Below are 19,168 nucleotides of genomic sequence, written 5' to 3'. Positions count from 1 at the left end.
GGAGCAGAGGAGGCTGAGGGGAGACCTCCTGGCCCTCTGCAACTCCCTGCCAGGAGGGGGCAGAGAGGGGGGATGAGTCTCTGGAGCCAAGGCCCCAGCGCCAGGCCCCGAGGGAATGGCCTCAAGCTGCCCAGGGCAGGGTCAGGCTGGCTCTGAGGAAGGATTTCTGTGCAGAAGGGGCTGTTGGGCGTTGGAATGGGCTGCCCAGGGCAGGGGGGAGTCCCCGGGATCCCTGGAGGGGTTGAAGAGTCGGGCTGAGCCAGCGCTGAGGGATCTGGGGGAGTTGGGAACGGTCAGGGGGAGGGTCATGGTTGGGCTGGAGGAGCTTCAAGGGCTTTTCCAGCTGAGATGATTCTGGGATTCTGTAAATTTGTCTAGCGATTCCACCACCTCCCAGGGTCACCTGGCCCAGAGCTGCACCTCCTCCCAGGAGAAGTTCCCCCTAACATCCAACCTAAACTTCCCAAGGTGAAATTCTTGGCTTAGTCATGCCATCTGCCACTGAGTTTGTAGCTGTAAAGCCACAGTCTCCCCTTGGACTCCTCTTGGCCAGATAAAAAACAAGCTCAGCATCCCCAGCCTCTCCTAGAAGGTCCTATGCTCCAGACCCCCAACCAGCCTAGCAGACCTCTCCACCACTTCTCAAATGTTAGAAGATATTTCTGCCGTTTCTAAGCACTTCACAGATGTGACTCTCAAAGCCCAGAGGAAAAGGAGAAGCTCTAGCTCAGAATAACAGCTGGAGAACCAGGCAGTGCTAGCCACGTGCCTGCCTGAAGCTTCCCCCCTGTGTCATGTGGAGATGGCTGTGGACCCTTTGTTTAACATATGCCCTAGGCAACCTGCCCTCTTCATTTTAGTGAAGCTTGAAACAATTTTAAGACTCTCCGGGCACTGTTTTAAGTTCTGTTATCAACTGTTATTAGCTGTGATGTTGATACAAGAAGCCACAGCTGAATGTACCCTCTCTCTGGCCCACTACCAGGGTGGATGGTGGACCCACCCCTACAGACACGACATTATTCTGCAGGGAGACTTCACCAGCAGCACTGAAAGAGGTGTCACCTTCCTTACTTGTGCAGAAAATGTTCCTGGCAGGGAAGCAGTTAGTTGCATAGTTGCTTCCATCACCCATTTTATACAGCCCTGTCGTAGCCATCTTGACAGCGGCATTCCTGGGGAGAGTGGGCAAGAAAGAAATGGGTTAAAATTAAGAAAGAAATGGGTTAAAGTTTTCACTGGCTTTAAACAGCTCTTTCCATGTGTAGCCACAAATGAAGTGTCAACCTGTAGGCAAAGGAATGCTGTCAAGGACACGAGGAGCATCACCTCCTGAAAGGGAGAAGTAAAGGAGGTGCCAGGAGTACACGTGTTATTTTCCAGCTCAAGATAGCAAAACGCAGACACCAAAGTCTGCGTGAGTCCGACCGTGCGAAGGACGACTCACGGGATTTCTGCTTTACCCTTCATTCCTCCTTCCCTTGTCATTTGTGGAGACTCCAGGAAAAAAAAAAAAATACCCAAACCACACTGGTCACCACTCCCCAAACCTCAGAAATAAACTTCGAAAGTGCTGCATCGCTCTTGTCCCGTGATCTGTAGCAGGAGATGGTCTCCCAGTGCCATCTGATGGTGTCTCCACACTCGGACACCGCTCTGACATCCCACAGCACAGTGTGACTACGGTGTTCACGCCCGGTGCCTGTGTTTGGGGTAGCTGTCCCCTGCAACAGGCGCACGCTGTGTGTTCAGTGGGAGGCAGCTGGGTGTGATGGTGTCATGGCACCAGCACCAGCTGGGAGAGATGCTGCTTCGTGTGACGGGGACGCTGGTGATGGTAGCGGCATGGGGTACACCAGGACACCAGCTGGGGCACACACCCGCATGTCCCAGTACACACACAGAGCCCACAATTTCCACGTGTCTGTACAACCCCTACACACACGGGTCCCCACACATACCCCCCCCACACACACCCCCCCATCAAAAACACACACCACCTTCACTCCTGACATATGTCCCTGTACTGGTTAGGGGAACCAGACACACACAACTACCACACGTATACACACATACACCCTCATGTGAACACCCCCACACACACCACTCACACAGCCCCACACGTACTGGATACACCCCCCACATGAGCCCATACACCCACACATCCAGCAAGTACTCCTATAACTACACCCCCTAACACACACCCATACACCCCAGCTACCACAAACACCCTCACACATCCCACTCCCACACAGAGTCACCCCATTATATCACACCTCCACACACAAACACTTCGCATACGCATATCTATACGTCCTCCTGACATGCAACCCTACGCACACACCCACAGTTACACGTCCACACCACCCACCCCAACAGCCTCCACACACACCCACACCCAAAACCAGCCACGAACACCCTCACACACCTTGTTCATATACACATATACACCCCACACACCCGCAACGCATCAACACCCACACACACTCCTCGCTACACCTCCTGAACACGCCCCAGCACGCTCACAGCCCACGTCCTTAACACCCCAAACCACTCACACCCATGCACACCCACACACCCACGCTTCCAGACACCCACAACCACATACACCCCTACACACACACCCTCACATGCCCCACGTACACCCATACACACCCTCCCCACCGTGGCAGGCACCCACGCTCATGTATCCCCACACTAACACCCACAAACACCCCAAATCCACCCACACCTACTCCTCACACACACCCCGCCCGTGGACACACTCAGACACTCCCCACGCTAGCAGACACCCACACCCACGTACCCCCACACAAACACCCTCCCACCCCTCACATACACCCACCCCCACCCCTCGCAGACACCCGTGGACACTCTCCCACCCCCCGCTCTCACGCACACCCACCCACGACACCACAGACACTCCCACTCCCCACACCCCCCCCCACACACCCCTCTCCCCCATCACACCCGCCACGGTAACCATAGAGTTCACGGTCCTCCACGGCCCAGAGAGGCTCCGCACACGTCTCCCCCTCACCGTCCCCAGACCCCGGCAGCCCGGCCGGGTGGCTCTGCCCGCCCCTCACCCCGCGGGCCGCATCAGCCGTTCGTCCATCCCCGCTCCCCGAGCGGGCCCCGCACCGCCTTCCTCCTCCTCCTCCTCGCTGCCCCGTCGCCATCGCAACAGGGAACGCGGGCGGGGCGGACTACATTTCCCGGCGTGCAACGCGGCGGAGGCGCCCTTCCCGCCCGCCCGCTCCCGTCGGCCCCCGCGCGCGGCCAATCAGAAGCGAACAGGTCGCGCGGCGAGGGCGGGGGCGGAGGGCGGCGAGAAGATGGCGGCCAGAGGCGGCAGGGGCGGGCTGCTCGATAAGGTACTGTGGTGCGGGCCGGCCCGACGGGGGGTTCTGTTCCCGGCGCCGCCGCTCCTCGCCTCAGCGGTGACCCCGGAGCTGCCGCAGCGCCGGGCTGAGCCGCAGCCGACTCAGTGGGGCGCCCGCCCCTTGCTGAGGGGCAGCCCCCGACTCAGCCGTTGGGCTGCGGGGAGCAGCGGCCACCCGCTGCTGCCTCCTTGTAGGAGCCGGGCTACAAGTGGCAGAAAAGGCCCTGGGGAGGGAGGAAGCGTCCCGCGGGCAGGCCCTGCCGCGGCACCGGGCGAGCACGTCCTGCTGCCAAAGCAGCAGCCGCCGCCTGCGAGATCGCTTTTTGTTTGTTTGGGTTTTTTTTCCTCTTTTCTCTGCCAGCGTGGCTGATTTTAGCCCAGCCCGTCTTGACAAAAGCCCGGCTAGCTGTACGGCTGCACTCTCCCGGTGGGTGTTTTGCCAGGAAAGTAGCGCTGGACATGGCAGAGATGTCAGGTGGAGCAGAGCGGACAAGTGATAAGCCCAGCCTTGCCTCAGTAGCTAAAAGAAACTTGTTTGTAGAGTGGCTTTGATCTCTGCTCCGTTTTAAGCAGTCAGGTGCTTGTGTCACAGCTCTTTGTGGTATTTGGCAGTCTGGTAGCTGAAACTAAAGACCTCGAGGCTTTTTTTTTTATTCCTCAAGAAGATGGAAACTGTGTGTCCGTGTCTCTGGCTACAGAACGGTGTATTCAGAGTGGTGCATTTGGCATCTTTTACGGAACCGCAAAGTATGGATGACTGCAGTTGACAACACTTCGGTTTTCTTTGATATGTGTATATTCATAATTTCTAAAGAATATCGTTTTCTTGCATCCGAGATGAAATTATCCTTACTATCCCTAAGAATTTGGTGGTTTTTCTTTAAAACAGTAGACTAAATTGTTGAGCAAGTGTTTTTAGGGGAAGGTGTGCTAATGAAATATTTCTGGATATCTTATGCAAATATGCTCAGCTTTCGGTTTTGAAATGACAGTGCTTTGTGGTTAAACATCATGAATTCTGGAAGGTATCGTGCTCTCGAGGTATTCCTGTACCTCCTGCTGTGCTCTGTGGATGCTGAGGGGTGGTTATTTCAGAAGGAAAAGGAGTCGTTGGTAAGGAAAATAAGCTGTTGGTGTGGGATGTGAATTCTTTAGTGAGAAACCATTTAATAATTTCAGCAGGGCTTTTACACTTGGTAACGTTCTATCTTCTTTTCCCTCTGTCCGGGTGCTGATCTGTGTGCCTTCACATTAACTTCCTCCTCCTGGATGACTTAAATGAAATCTGGTCATTTCTGTGAACCGATGTGTATATTACTGAGGTATTATCTGGAGAATTGCAGCCTTAGGGCCATAATTTGCTCAAGCTTTTATCAAACAGAGAAATAATGGGTTATCAGTGAGGCTTTAAAGTCTTAGGATGAGTTGCTTGTGTAGCATATCTTTTCATACTTTGCTAAGTAAGCTAAATCAGGGCAGATTTAGGGAGACTTGTGTTTTAACTATCCCATTTTAGGAAGACTTGTGTTTTAACTATCTTTTTTTTTTTGTCCTTCTCATGTTCTTCTAGTGTTTGTGATAGTCAGGTAGCTCCTCCTGATCTCTCCCCACTTAACCAGCGCCACCCAAGAGCGTACTCCCACTGAATTTAAAAGGGTGTGCAGCAGTGGCTACAGTCCTCTCAGACACCTTGTGGTTTCAACCATTTAGCACAACACTAAGTTATTAACCACACTTTGCTGCTACTAGAACAAAACCTTTGAAAGTTTTGCAGGCTTCAGGACTAAAACTTCTTCCTGGTTACCAACTGCTGTGACTGCATTCTGCTCCTGTGCCCCAGAAGGAGCTCTCTGCTACCAGGGGATGCTGACTGTGAGTACAGTCAGGCAGCACTGGTATTTTGGGGAGAGCGAGGTCCAGAATTTCTTCCTCCAAGTCAGCAACTGAGCTTGTTGGAGCCAAGAACAGCTGTGCTGACTCGCTGGAGTTTGCCACGGCTCTTTCTTCAGGAGGAAGAGGAGGGAACTGGTGTGCAGCGAGATCTCCCTTGACTCTGCCCCTTGCAGGCCCCGCTTCTGCCAGGCTTGTGGTGTGCAATGTCACCGTTCTTTTAGAATTTATGTGGGGGGGGTGTGGAGATCTGCAGTTTGGGACTCAATGTTCTTTTGGCTGCAGCCCGACCTACAGGAAGAGGCGATCAGCTGTGTGTGCCTTGAGGGAGTCAGTGTGCATCTGCTGAGGCTGTTCCAACCTCCCTCGACTGCCCCGGTTTGAAGGGTTTCAGATTTTAGGTTTTAGGAAGGCGAGGTTACTTTATTTTCATCCTTATAATAGAAAATGCAGATTAGATGCGGAAATGTTATTCCCCTTCAAGAGTTTGTGTAGTCTACACTGGTGCTTCTCTTGCAGTAGTCACAAATCTCTTTTACTGTATGATTTATTTATGTTTGTAATACCCAAAATGTGCCACAAACTTCAGAGCAATATTTGAAGAGACAAACTAGCTACCCAAAAGATGTTGCAGGTTAAGACTGGATGTGATATAAATGAGGCTGACAGTAGTGGCAGAAGGAATAAGGCAGGGGGAGAAAAAAATTTTAGTTTGTGCTGTGTCTGACTTCTGAGATGTGAACATCTTGAAATTTTTCCCTCGGGATTTTTCTGTGCCTCCCGCTTACAAGAGTGCTTTGTGAAGGGATTTAAATGAAGGTGATGGTTTGACAAACGAGCCTTGCCGAGCGCTCAAATCCTGCGGCGTCTGCTGCGAAAGCAAGCACTTGGTTTGCTTTCCCCTTTTTCTGGAGCTAACAGCAGAATGCTCCCCTGCTGCAATCCAGCTGCAGGCAGCATCTTTACTCGGTGTGAACAGCTGGGGCCCTTGTGTGCTTCTAGTGTCAGATTGGTTTTGTGGCTTTCTGAAATTGCATTTCTGATTTTATTCTTTGTTTTTTTAGGTAAGGTAACCCCTGGCTATATTTCAACCTTTGTTCTGAAGCCTTGTTCTTCCACGGGTACACTTTCAGGTACCAAATCCACTTCCCAGCTGTGCCTGGCTGTAGAACACCGTATTTGCTTCCCATTTGTAGTATAGGATGTGTTCAGGACAAGTATGATAATCTTTCACCTGGTTTTTAAAACAAAGGAATCAAAACACACCCAAACTAAAAAACTGTTTTGAATTGGTTGGTTTTATTTTTTTCCTCTGTCAGGCTGGAGCCAAACTCTGAGCTTTTCTGTTGAACCCTTTGGAGCTCACTTCAGAAGTGCTCAAAATGACTAACTGGTTGAAAAATACCATGCAGATCAACCTGGAAGAATTAAGAAAAGCAGCAGCAGAGCTGCAGTGCTGTACTGTGTTAGGAAAAGTAACCTCATGGAAACATCGTGACCAAGGTAAAGGGAGCGTTAAAGCTTCTTTCTCCCTGGCAAAAGTCCCAAACCCACAGAAGTGTCCCCATTACAGGGTCCCTTCTGACATGAACCACCCTGGGATTAGCAAGCTGTTACTGTCTTGAAGCAGAACAGCTGCAGTCCCAGGGAAGCCTGAACAAGAATTGCTGGTTCAGCTCACTGCTTTAGACAGTCTAAGACTAGATTTTTTTTTTTTCTTTTCCCCAGTAGCAGCTTTATTTCAAAAAATATGTCATGTGGGCCTTACATCTACCTCTGAAAGTGCTGGTTCTCTGTTAGAGATCGGTATCAGCTAAATATCACTGATGTTATCTGCCAATTCGAGTGTCAGGTGGTTTGGGACAGAGGGCAGGAAGCAAGAATCCCGTTCTCACTCTGTCACGGGTTTCCTGGATATATATTATTATGGCAGCATCTCATATACATTATTACAGCAGTGCCTTGACTCATTTTACTCACTGATATTCCCCTCTGTGCAAATCCCTTCTGCGAGGGAAGTGTTAGGAGTCCTGTGCCTCCAGGGCTGGTTTCCAGGGTGCCTATAAAATAGCTTTACAATCTTGAGGGTTGGGGTTTTTGGTGTGGGTTTGTTTGTTGGTTGGTGGGGTTTTTTTAAAGCCTGGGGCTTTATTTTCATTTATTTCTCAATTCCTAAGCTTTTGTCATTGGTGTTTTCCAGCTATTCTGTCTTTAAATGTATCTAGAAAGCTGTTGGGTTTATTTGGGAGAAGAAATTTTAGCATAAACCTTGATTCTATCCTCTCGGGCTTTAGGAGGAAAATACAGACATAACAACATTGATTAAAAACTTGAGCGTTGACAATGTGATAGATCCAGTGTGCTTTAACACCAGGTAAACCATGCTGTTGCTGAAAGCAAAGATTCCGGTATTAAATATTTAATTGCAAAATATATCACAAAAATATCACTTGAGTGATATCTTTTGAAGTATCTCTGGATTCTTGCTCTCACTTAGGAACGAGCTGGAGAACGCTGTCGTGTTTTATGCTAAGGGTTGTCTTGCTTTAGCCCTAGAAATGTGAAAAGCTGTTTCAAAATATTTGCTCAGATATCTTTTTTGCTTCTTCAGAATGATTCCTTTAGTGGCCTTTGGAGGAAAAAAAAAAAAATCGCAACTGTACTTAAGGAGATCTGGTCTGAAGGAAGGCTTCACGTGGCCTGTGGAGGTTCCTTGTGGTATTAAAAACTTCTCATTCGTTTTGTTCTTTCTTATTTGTAAAAAGCAGCAGGGGGAGGGGTAGACCTGCAATAAAGACTGAGCCTTTTCATGGAGTTTTATCAATAGCAAAAACTAAACTCTGCAGGCTGAGTGATGCCTTCCCTCGGTGAGGTTTACCTTGAGTTGGATGAGTACAATAAAGGCCTGAATGTTTCCCCACGGGCACATCCGAGTCCAGGCTTCAAGTTGTTGCTGTGTCCTATAGCAAATCCAGCTGTGCTGCGTCTTGCATGTGTCTTACTAGTCAATATTTTTGTCTTTAACAGGACTTTTTTTGCACCCTAGAAGAATAATTCTGTAGCAGAAGTAGCGGGTACCGTTTCAGGAAGGTACTCTGGTTTAGGGTTTTGCTAAGTGGTGTACGTTTCCCCGTCGACAGGCTTGTTGTCTTTCCTTCCACTCCCTCGTGAGAAACTGAGGGCGCACCTGGGAGTGGTGAGGTCAAGTCTAAATGGGTTTCTTCAAAATTTTTTTTGATTTATCTGTGGGATAAGGAAAGAGGGATTGGGTGTTGGTGTTATTGCTTTAAGACTCCTGACTACCGATTCACTAATTAGGGGAAAAAAAGGTGGATTTTTCTTCTCCCTAGTCTAGCTCTTTAATCTTTGGGAATTCCAAAGGGCGGGAAGTAAAACTACTGTAGATGCTTTTATAAGCAAAAATAAATAGTTGAAAGAATTCTTCTGTATTCTTTCAGGGCAAAGGGTTTGGCTTTCAATTGTCACATGTGCTAATTAACCCTAAGGAAAAAAAAAATGCTACAAAAAAGCAGCCACCTAAAATATTTTGTAATTTACACTGATATGAGAGCTCTTTCCCAGTGTCCTGACTTGTAAATGCTTCTGGCTGGTTTTTGTCCCTGGTAAACCACCTTCTGCACGTGACATTTGCTGTGTACTTGTTACGACCCAGACTGGGAGCCCAGAGAGTCCTAAAGGTTCTGTGATCCCCTTGGGTTAAATTAAGGTGAAACGACATCAGCTGATTAACAGTTAAAATGTTTTACTTGTGGTAGAAACAGCTTAAACTTGGGATAGTAAGAAATGTGGTCTCTTTTTTTCTTTCTTATATATTTATTAAAAAAGTCTGGATCACCACTCCAGGTTTCAGTATAGTCTGGTGATCTTGTGTGGTGGGTTCACACACCACAAGGTTTTTTATCCCTTTTAAGTTCATCTTATCGGCTCATTTGCATACTAGACCAAGAGAAGTGGGTATTCCATGAATTCATTTGCATGAGAGACGAGGAAAAGGTGGAGCAGGGGTTGTGCGTGTGTTGAGGGGGAATGGGGTGCACCAGCCTTTGTCCAACTGAGTCGGTGGTCGTGCTCTCACCCCCTCCTCCCCTTTAGTTTTCCCTGGTTTTGCTTAGGTCCATCTGGTGCAGGTTATTTATCTCTCTTACCAGTCTTTTAACCCGAACATTTGGTTTCACTCAGTCCACGTTTCCCCCCTTCAAGGCTTATCTAAGGAGTTTGGCAATACAGCTGCAAGGGAGTGGGGATGCACATCCTTCCGTACACTCAGCACTTCCTCGGGTGACATCCCTTAGACTAATCACCAGCCACAGCTTGTCCTTGAGGTTTTCTGTTGTCGATAAATGTTTGAGGCATTAATTCCTTCAGTTCCTTACAGCGCCTCGTAATTCATACCTGCAGAGCCTGAAGAATCAGGCTTTTCCCTGTGTGAGTGTAAGGGAAGTAGATCAGGTTTTATATCTTGCTTTAAAATGGCTTCATTCCTGCCAGAGGAGGGAAATGAGCTCTTCTGGCAGGTAGTTAATAAATCTGACTTGTGAGCTTCAGGAGCAGGAAATAACAGGAGTGAAGTTGAGAACTGCTTCTAACAACAGCAAAAATTCGAGCTCCAGTCACTCAACTGTTGGAAATAATAATTGCCGACTTAAAAATACACAAAGCTCAAACTCACCTGTCCGACTGTGGCTAAAAGAAATAGTATCACCAAAAAATAACATAATTCAGAGGAAAATGAATCCCTTTGAAAAGCTGAGCCGTGGTATCTGAGATTCATTCTTGATGAAGGACCCACTTCTGCGGAAATTCTGAGTATAGAAGAGCAAGAGAGTCTTTTAGTTTTGTTCTGGAGGATGATCTGACTGAAACTTCGTTTGTTGTTTGTGTCTTTATATTCTCCCCTTGTACCCAGATTGTTAAGGGTGCCTTGAAATTTTCTTCCTGTCATCATCCCCCAAAGGGTCTGTGTGCAACAGCTTGGCCAAAAAGGCAAGAATTAAGTCCCAATTGATACTTTCTGTGGATGGCAGCAGGAGCAGCAAACGCAGAATGAAAATTAGGGTAAAGCTGAGGTAAAAAGTCACTTCACCAAATATCTTCAGTGCCTGTGACAAGATGGATAAGTTTAAATCTGCAAAGGTAATGGGTACGTTGGTGCTGGGGTGACTTTTGGCGTGATGTAGCCGTCTAACAGGCCCCAGGTTCTCTCCATCTCTCGTCAGGTTTTCCCAAACACGTACGTATTTTCTGGGTTTGCTTCCTATCTTTGTGCTCACAGCAGGAACGGGCGTATGAAAATGAAAAGCTAACCCATGCCAAATTCTCTTAACTCCCTTTGGTTTTTGTTGCAGTGGAAGATCGACGACAAGCCTGTAAAAATTGACAAATGGGATGGTTCAGCTGTGAAAAATTCTTTGGACGATTCTGCCAAAAAGGTACGTTCTGTGACTGCTGACTTCTCCCTCTTGGGAAACACTCTTGTGTTCTTAGGTTTCTAGATTTAGTTTAAAAACCATGTAAACTTTTTTTGGTTTGATTGTAAAGTGCCTGGAGCCGTCCTGGTTCCTCAGCATCTCTTGTGATTCCCGTGGCTAAAGCAGCATTTGTGCTTAGAGTATCAGCAATTAATGCAGGCATTAATCCTGAGTAGTTTCTGTTCGGTTTACCTGTATAATCAAGATTGTTTTACCTAAATCCTTTCCAGAAACAGTTTGTCAAATTTATGAAAAGCACAAACCAAACTCATCTGCGTGTTTCTCCCGCAGGTTCTCCTGGAGAAGTACAAATACGTCGAAAATTTCCGTTTGATTGACGGCCGCCTCATGATCTGCACAATCTCTTGTTTCTTTGCGATGGTAGCTTTGGTTTGGGATTACCTGCACCCTTTTCCTGAATCCAAACCTGTTCTTGCCTTTTGTGTTGTATCATATCCTTTACGTATGTTGTCTTGTTTATACCAAAAGGGTTTTATTTTCTCCATAACGCACAAGAAAACCCTTCTCTGTATTCTCATCTTCAGACTTGTGGGAATTTTACTTCCAGCGGTGTGGAGATCAGCTGATAATCAAATAGTTCTCATGTGATGGCAAAATTCCTGCCTGTCTGGGTGTAATGCACCCAAATTTGGGTGATCTGGAGGTCCGGCCTTCCCCTGCGGCGACGTGGGAGCCTGGGCAGCAATTCAGCTCCTGTCAGAGGAGCCGGCGGCCGATCTGCTCTCCAGGCTCCCAACTGTTGGGCAGATTTCTCAGATCTCAGACACTGACTGCACAGAGACTCCACTTAAGTGGTTTCTTCTCAAACAGAAGATCAGACTTTGAAAGCTTCAGGGCTTTGTTTTGTGTGTTGGTTATTTTTTTTACTTAAAGCCTGGTTATGGAGACATCTGTTCTTTCCTAATACAGCAGATCAGGTACTGAGAGCGAAGCGTACAACGGAGGTAATTCTTGCCAGCACCTCTGCCAAAGAGAAGGAGACACTGCGTTTAGGAGGGTAGTGCTGCAAATCAGAGTTTAAATGTTTAGATGTCAACTCCGTTCAGCAGTCGGCTGTTACATTTCCGGTATAACAGCACAGCCAGGGTTTGGTTTTCTTCCTGTTTGTGCTCAGAGGGTCAGTGACAAACACCCGTAGAGGTTTTAACCCAGAAGTGTCTGTGACATGGGTGGTGCTGCCCAAGAGCTGCCGACAGACACGTTTTCCAGGGTGGTTTTGATGGGACTACTGAGGCAACATGAACTGGGAGCCTGGAAACTTATTGCTGGCCTGGGAGTCACTGTCCTGCTAACAGCTGCGTGATCTTGGGCAAGTCATTTCATTGTTCCAGGCTACAGTTCCTCTGGTTGGCTTTCAGCACAAACTTTGAGATAATTCAACTTGCAGCACTAAAAATTCTTTAATTCCAATAATGAGAAAGATTAATTGCTTGATCTGTGTTCAGGAGGAATGCACAGCGATTCATTCTGTGGCTCGTTTAGTCTCACATTTTCCACACTATCTCCCAACAGATGTTGCTCCAAAAATTTTAGCAAAGTAATTAAACCCAGTATTTTGTCATTGTGATTTCCGCTTTACTTCATGGTTTCACAAATGAAGCATTTTATTGTGGCTGGAGAAATCCTTTTCAGGAAAGCACGTAGGGAGTTGGCGCTTTCCCCACCACTTCCATTGATTTGTGCAACAGCAAAGATTTAAGAAACTGTCCCAATTATTATTTAATTTCTCGTGCTGATGAGGCATCCACCAAGCATCGTGTTTGGAACGATGATGTCACGAGGCGTGGTTCAGTGGTGGTGCCAGAGGGGGATCGAAGCAATTTCTACCTAATTTCTACTTCTCATTGCAGCGTCTTAGTTTCCTTAACCTTTTTTTTTTGCACGTATTTTGTGATGATGGGAATCCTGACTATCTATACCTCATACAAAGAAAAGAGTATTTTCCTCGTAGCTCACAGAAAAGACCCTGCGGGGATGGACCCCGATGATGTTTGGCAGCTCTCCTCCAGCCTCAAACGGTATGCGTGCCCCTCTAGCTCCCACGTGCTTCACAGGAGAGCGGAAAAGCCCCCAAAATGGGGGAAAATCTTGGTGTCTCTGCGGTATCGGTGTCTCCACACCGGGGATGTGAGCCTTCTGCAAAGGCTTGGCTGCTGTGCCCTGATCTTTGCAGCTTCCCGGGCAACTCGTGATTAATATTCACCCCAGAATATTATTACTCAGAAGTAACAGCCATCTGTGACGGGCTCGCCAGTCTCACGCAGCATTTCCACCCGTATCACTCTGTAGGATCACCCTAAATATTTTCCTTTATTTTTATACTTACAAATCTGGTTTGTCTCCATCAAAATCGACGTCCCGAGCTAGAAACGGGAGCGGTGCCAAGTGGTTGCCTGCTGCAAATGTTCACGTTTCGCTTCTCTTTAAATGGGGGAAGAAAAAAAAAAAAATCCGAAGAGTATAAAAATCTTTAATTGTGTTATAATTAGCATAATTGTAGCTGTGGCGTACTGCGTGTGGGGACCTCCACACCTGGGGGGGCTTTCTCCTTCACAAAGACAAGGATTTCTCATCAGTTTTTTTTTTTTTTTTTTATTGGTTAAGCCAGGCTTAAATTCTGCTCTCAAATCTCTCCGCAGGTTTGATGATAAATACACCCTGAAGCTGACTTTCATCAGCGGGAAAACCAAACAGCAGAGGGAGGCCGAGTTCACTAAATCCATTGCGAAATTCTTCGATAACAACGGGACGTTAGTCATGGAGGCCTACGAGCCCGAGGTGTCCAGGCTGCACGATAGTCTGGCCACGGAGAGGAAAACAAAATGATTTCCAACGCCGCCTGCCTCCTGGGAACGTGCTAAATTAACACCAGTAAAGTAAAATAACCAAGAAAGTGCAACGTTGCCTCTTTTTGTCCTGAAATCCTATTCCATTTTAGTTGAGCGGGAGTTTTGATCTTGGATCTAAGATTTTTTATTTTTTTTTTTTTTTTAACTTAGGGAATGTTTTGGGGGTTCTGCCACCTCCGGGGCAAACTGGAGGGTTTGCTGTGGGGATGCTTGTCACCGACGCTGCCCCCCTTCCTTCTGTATTTTTTATCAGGCAGTGCTTTACCGAACAGCTCCATGCCTCTGGGGGGGGGGGTGTTAACCATTTGCATTTCACTAACATCACCTTTCCCTTTTCTGTTAGGAATTCGGGACAAAATCCTTCTGAAAAACAACTGTCCGCTCGCAAACGAGTTTTCATTATTTTTGTATTTAATTGGGGGTAGAGGATTGTTTTACATAAAAGCCTTTGGGGGTGGGGTGGGGGGGTGTTGGGGTTTCAATATGCTACTTCTGTATGTTCAGCTGGTGGAGAAAAAAAGAAAAAAAAAACAAAAGGCTTTTCCTAGCTGTGACTGTTCATGTGTGTCCCACTGCCTGGTTCCATCTCTTGTCCTGTTCCTTCTGTAAAATGGCATTTTCTTAAAAAAAAAAAAAAAAAAAAAAAAAAAATTTTTTTTTTTTTTCCTTCAAATAAAAGGGAAGACCAGACGTTAAACGTGTTCCGGAGCATCTGTGGGGCGTTTCGCGGTGCGGTGTTGGGATTGGGGGGGTGGGGGGGACTCACTGCCCCCCCCGAGGGGCTCCGGGGGGCGGGGCCGGAGCTGCCAGGAAGGGGCGGGGCCGGGGGCGGGGCGAGCCCGGCGCGGCGGAGGCGGCGGAGACGGGGTGCGCGGGGCTGCGGGGGGTGACAGGGCCGTCGGGGGGTGTGGGGGAAGCGGGGTGCAGCGGGGGGGGGCCGCGGATGGGGAGGGGGCATCGGGGCACGTAGGGAGTCGGGGTATGGGAGTGCGCGGAGGGGGGGTAGGGGGATGTCCGGGGGGGTGGGTGCATGCAGGGGTGTAAGGGGAGCGGGGTTATGGGGGTGCAGGGGGGGTATATAGGGGAGTCTGCGGTACGGGGGGGGCGGGTGGACGGGGGGTGCATGTTGCGGGGGTACGGGACATGGGGGATGCACGGGGGGGTCGGTGCGTGGGGGGTGTCAGTGGGACAGACCGTGGGGGCTGTCGGGGTGTCCCAGCATTGAGGAGAGCACGGGGGGGGGGGTGTCGGGGTATGGGGGGGTGCATGGGGAGTTGAAGGGACATGGGGGGTGCAGACGGGGATCCAGGTGGGAAGGGAAAGTGGGGTGCATGGGGCGATTGAGGCATTGGGGGTGCAGGGGGGCAATCAGGGCCTGGGGGGGTGCATGGGGAACGGGGGGTTACATGGGGAGATTGGGGGGTGCATGGGAGGATTGGGGCCTGGGGGAGGGGTGTGGGCACAGGGGCTCTGGGCTGGGGAAACTGGGGGTGCTCAAAGGGATGGGGCTTGGGGGGGACCTGGGGGGTGCAGCGCCCTTGGGGACAGCCTGGGGGCGTGGGCACCGCTGGGGGTGGATGTAGGGGAGCCCCTGCATCCATGGGGACACCACGGACAGGCAGGACAGTGGGGTGTGACCCCCCCGAGGGGCTCTGCTCTCACCTCCACCCCCCCCTCCACCCCCTCAGGCCCCAGCGGGGCCCTCGGCGAGGCCACCATGTCCCAGGCCATCACCTGCCCCAAGGTTTGTCCTCATCCCTCTCCCGTCACCTTGGGGGGGGGACACGAGGGCCACCTTCCCCCCCCTTTTTGCCAGCATTTAACCCTTTACCATCTGACCTTCCCACTCTGCCTGCAGCAGGGGGATGGTGGGGAGAGCCCCCCAGCACCCCCCCTTGTCTTTCTGCGGGAGACGCTGTTTATGGAGAGTAGTGGGGTCACCTACCGCATCCCGGCTTTGCTCTACGTCCCCCCCGCCGCCACCTTCCTGGCCTTCGCCGAGAAACGCTCCTCACCCAGGGACGAGGACGCCAAGTACCTGGTGCTGCGCCGGGGCCGTCGTCAGGGCTCCTCGGTCGAGGTAAAAAAAAAAAAACCTCATCAACCTGGGCTGTAGGAACAACCAGCGTCCTCCGCCGTGGTGGGTCACACATGTGGGACAACCAGATGCTCAGGCCCAGTCAGCGGGTTCATGAAAGTCAGGTCCTGCCTGACAAACCTGATCTCCCCTACGACAGGGCGACCTGCTGACTGGATGAGGGAAAGGCTGTGGGTGTTGTTCACCTTGACTTTAGCAAGGCCTTTGACACCGCTTCCCACAGCATTCTCCTGGCGACACTGGCCGCTCGAGGCCTGGATGGGCACACGCTTCGCTGGGTAAAAACTGTCTGATGGCCGGGCCCAGGGAGTTGTGGTGAGCGGAGTTAAATCCAGCTGGCGGCCGGTCAGGAGCGGTGTCCCCCAGGGCTGGGTGCTGGGGCCGCTCCTGGTTAACATCTTTATTGGTGATCTGGACGAGGGGATCGAGGGCACCCTCAGTCAGTTTGCAGGTGACACCCGGTTGGGTGGGAGTGTTGGTCTGCTCGAGGGTGGGGAGGCTGCAGAGAGACCCGGCCAGGCTGGAGCCATGGGCTGAGCCCAGCTGGGGGAGTTTCACTGAGGGCAAATGCCGGGGGCTGCCCTTGGGCCACAACAGCCCCCAGCAGGGCTACAGGCCTGGGGAGGAGTGGCTGGAGAGCTGCCGGTCAGAGAGGGGCTGGGGGGTGAGAATGAGCCAGAGTGTGCCCAGGGGGCCAAGGAGGGCAACGGCATCCTGGCTTGTGTCAGCACTGGCGTGGCCAGCAGGGACAGGGAAGGGATCTGAGCCCTGGGCTCGGCACTGGGGAGGCCGCCCCTCGATTCCTGGGTTCAGTTTTGGGCCCCTCACCCCAAAAAGGCCATTGAATGACTCGAGCGTGGCCAGAGAAGGGCAACGGAGCTGGGGCAGGGTCTGGAGCACAGGTCTGCTGGGGAGCGGCTGGGGGCACTGGGGGGGTTCAGTCTGGAGCAGAGGAGGCTGAGGGGAGACCTCCTGGCCCTCTGCAACTCCCTGCCAGGAGGGGGCAGAGAGGGGGGATGAGTCTCTGGAGCCAAGGCCCCAGCGCCAGGCCCCGAGGGAATGGCCTCAAGCTGCCCAGGGCAGGGTCAGGCTGGCTCTGAGGAAGGATTTCTGTGCAGAAGGGGCTGTTGGGCGTTGGAATGGGCTGCCCAGGGCAGGGGGGAGTCCCCGGGATCCCTGGAGGGGTTGAAGAGTCGGGCTGAGCCAGCGCTGAGGGATCTGGGGGAGTTGGGAAGGGTCAGGGGGAGGGTCATGGTTGGGCTGGAGGAGCTGCAGGGGCTTTTCCAACCTCCATGATTCTGGGATTCATCCCTGGGAGCGATGCCGGGCGGTTTGGGGGTCCAGCACCACAGCTGCATCCCCCCTGTTTTCCTCCTCACTGCCAGTGGGGTCCGGTGGAGGAGCTGTCGGCGTTGACGCTGCCAGGCCGCCGCACCATGAACCCCTGTCCCCTCTACGATGCAAAGAGCGACACCATCTTCCTCTTCTGCATCTGCGTCGAGCAGGGGAAGACGGAGCGGTGCCAAATCTGGAGGGGCTGCAGCGCCGCTCGCCTCTGCTACTCCACCAGCGCCGACAGCGGCCGCCGCTGGACCCCGCTGCGGGACGTGACAGACGAAGCCGTCGGCACTGACCTGGCCCGTTGGGCCACCTTCGCCGTGGGGCCGGGCCACGGGGTGCAGCTGCGTTCGGGGCGCCTGGTGGTGCCGGCGTACGCTTACTACGTTCACGGGTGTCTGTGCGGGGCAGTGCCGCTGCCTTGCTTCACCCGGCAGCACGCCCTCGTCTTCTACAGCGACGACGGCGGGCGCAGCTGGCACAAGGGTGGCCTGGTGGGCGGCGGGCGGACGGGTGAGTGCCAGGTGGCCGAAATCTGCTCCAGCGAGACCCGTAAGCTCTGGCTCTACTGCAACGCCCGAGCGCCACAGCGTTGCCGGGCCGTTGCCTTCAGCGCCGACCGTGGGCTGTGCTTCGAGCGCTCGGCGCGGTGCACGGCGCTGGGCGAGCCGCCGCGGGGCTGCCAGGGCAGCGTGGTGAGCTTCGCCCCGCCGGCCGGCGCCAGGGATGCGCCTACGTGGTTACTCTACTCCCACCCCACCGATCGGCACCGCCGGCGCGATTTGGGCATCTATCTCAACCCCCAGCCGCTGGATGGGGCGAGTTGGTGGCACCCGTGGGTGCTGCACCCAGGGCCGGCGGGTTACTCCGACCTGGCCGTCTGCCCCGGCGGCGTTTTCGGCTGCTTGTTCGAGTGCGGCACCGCCAGCGCCTGCGAGAACATCGCCTTCTGCCTCTTCGCCCTGGACACGTCCATCATCAGCGAGCAGAACCTCAAATCTTCCTAAATCGGACCCATTTTATGAAGGGGGGGGTGGGGGGGGCGTCACTCTCAACTGCTGCCAACAAACGCAGCAACGCAGGGACCCCACCGGCACGTTTTGGATGCGCCGGAGGCTCAGCGTCACGTAGCTTTTTATTTAATTAACGCTCGGCTTTTTAATCACCCGTCAGATAAATGGTGGCAAACCGGGGGAGGGGGTGGAGGATCTGCTGCCAGGGCGGGGGTGGATGCTGGCACAGCGTCCAAAATGCTGCCGCTTCATCAGAAATCAGCATTTTTCACCTGGTAGCAGCAAAATGCAGAAGGTGCCATCGAGAGCAGCCGGTCCCCTGGGGAAAAAAATACCCACGAACGAACAGTTGTTAAAAATACTTGCGATTCCTCTGTGTGTCGTCCTGCCCCCACCCCTCCCAATGTGGCAGAGAGAGAATTCCTCTTTTTTACCATTTTTTTATCCCGTTCACTTCGCTGGCTCAGGCTGAGTTTCTTCACCCCATATTCACGTGGGGAGAAGCGCTCAAATCTGGAGGGGGGGGGGGGGGGGGCTGTGTTGCAGCGTCACGACGGTGACGGGGACCTCACCTCCCCGTGCTGCTGCCACCAAACAAAATCCTCTCAAAACAGGTGAAATTCAGCCAATATTGGGAAAAATCCCAAGGGAGAGGGCCCTGCCGGGGAGGGTGCAGGCTGGCCCCGGGTGTTTTCTCCTCCCAGTCCATCCCGCTGCTACATTTTGGGCACGCAGCATCTGGAAGAGACAAAGATCCCCCCCGCACAAAGGTCATGGGGTTACTCGGTGGGTTTTTTGGGTTTTTTTTTTTTTTAGAGGAGGGGGGTCCCGGTATCCCCATCTTACCGGTAGCGCCGGGGACAACCAAAATGTCCCTGCTGGGTCTCGTGGGCGAAGCAGACGCGGCGGCAGCGGCCCGTGTGCTGGGCGCAAGGGCGGGCGCCGGTGGGGACGCCATCGGCCGGGGGGGCCCGGGGCACGTCGGCCGTGGGGTGCCGGGGGCCGGTGGCCAGGAGCAGGGCCAGGAGCAGGGCCAGGCTCGGGACAGGCATGGTGTGGGGACAGCCCCCGGTGTCACCTGGGGG

The 19,168-nt window shown here is 52.1% G+C and overlaps 2 protein-coding genes and 1 long non-coding RNA gene across 3 annotated transcripts; 2 read left to right on the top strand and 1 right to left on the bottom strand.

Annotated features, from left to right (window-relative positions):
• Positions 1 to 3,312: 3,312 nt before the first annotated feature.
• SPCS2 (signal peptidase complex subunit 2) lies at positions 3,313 to 14,243 on the top strand. Its single transcript, XM_074919291.1, has 5 exons — positions 3,313 to 3,377; positions 10,642 to 10,725; positions 11,056 to 11,216; positions 12,669 to 12,803; positions 13,425 to 14,243. Exons 1-5 carry the CDS (start codon positions 3,339 to 3,341, stop codon positions 13,609 to 13,611), a joined length of 606 nt encoding a protein of 201 aa, XP_074775392.1. The 5' UTR covers positions 3,313 to 3,338; the 3' UTR covers positions 13,612 to 14,243.
• Positions 14,244 to 14,457: 214 nt separating this feature from the next.
• Positions 14,458 to 18,519, top strand: NEU3 (neuraminidase 3). Its single transcript, XM_074919100.1, has 4 exons — positions 14,458 to 14,501; positions 15,323 to 15,378; positions 15,493 to 15,714; positions 17,118 to 18,519. Exons 2-4 carry the CDS (start codon positions 15,352 to 15,354, stop codon positions 18,075 to 18,077), a joined length of 1,209 nt encoding a protein of 402 aa, XP_074775201.1. The 5' UTR covers positions 14,458 to 14,501; positions 15,323 to 15,351; the 3' UTR covers positions 18,078 to 18,519.
• Positions 18,280 to 19,140, bottom strand: LOC141966506 (uncharacterized). The gene is made up of 3 exons (XR_012634596.1): positions 18,930 to 19,140; positions 18,656 to 18,821; positions 18,280 to 18,402 (listed from the first exon to the last, which is right to left on the bottom strand). It is a non-coding gene; the product is annotated as an uncharacterized LOC141966506 (long non-coding RNA).
• Between the last annotated feature and the right edge of the window lie 28 nt (positions 19,141 to 19,168).

Source organism: Athene noctua, chromosome 1, assembly GCF_965140245.1.
Source record: "Athene noctua chromosome 1, bAthNoc1.hap1.1, whole genome shotgun sequence".
In the NCBI taxonomy this organism is placed as follows: Eukaryota; Metazoa; Chordata; class Aves; order Strigiformes; family Strigidae; genus Athene; species Athene noctua.
Note: the sequence above shows the minus strand (reverse complement) of the source record. Positions and strands in the feature narration are given on the sequence as shown.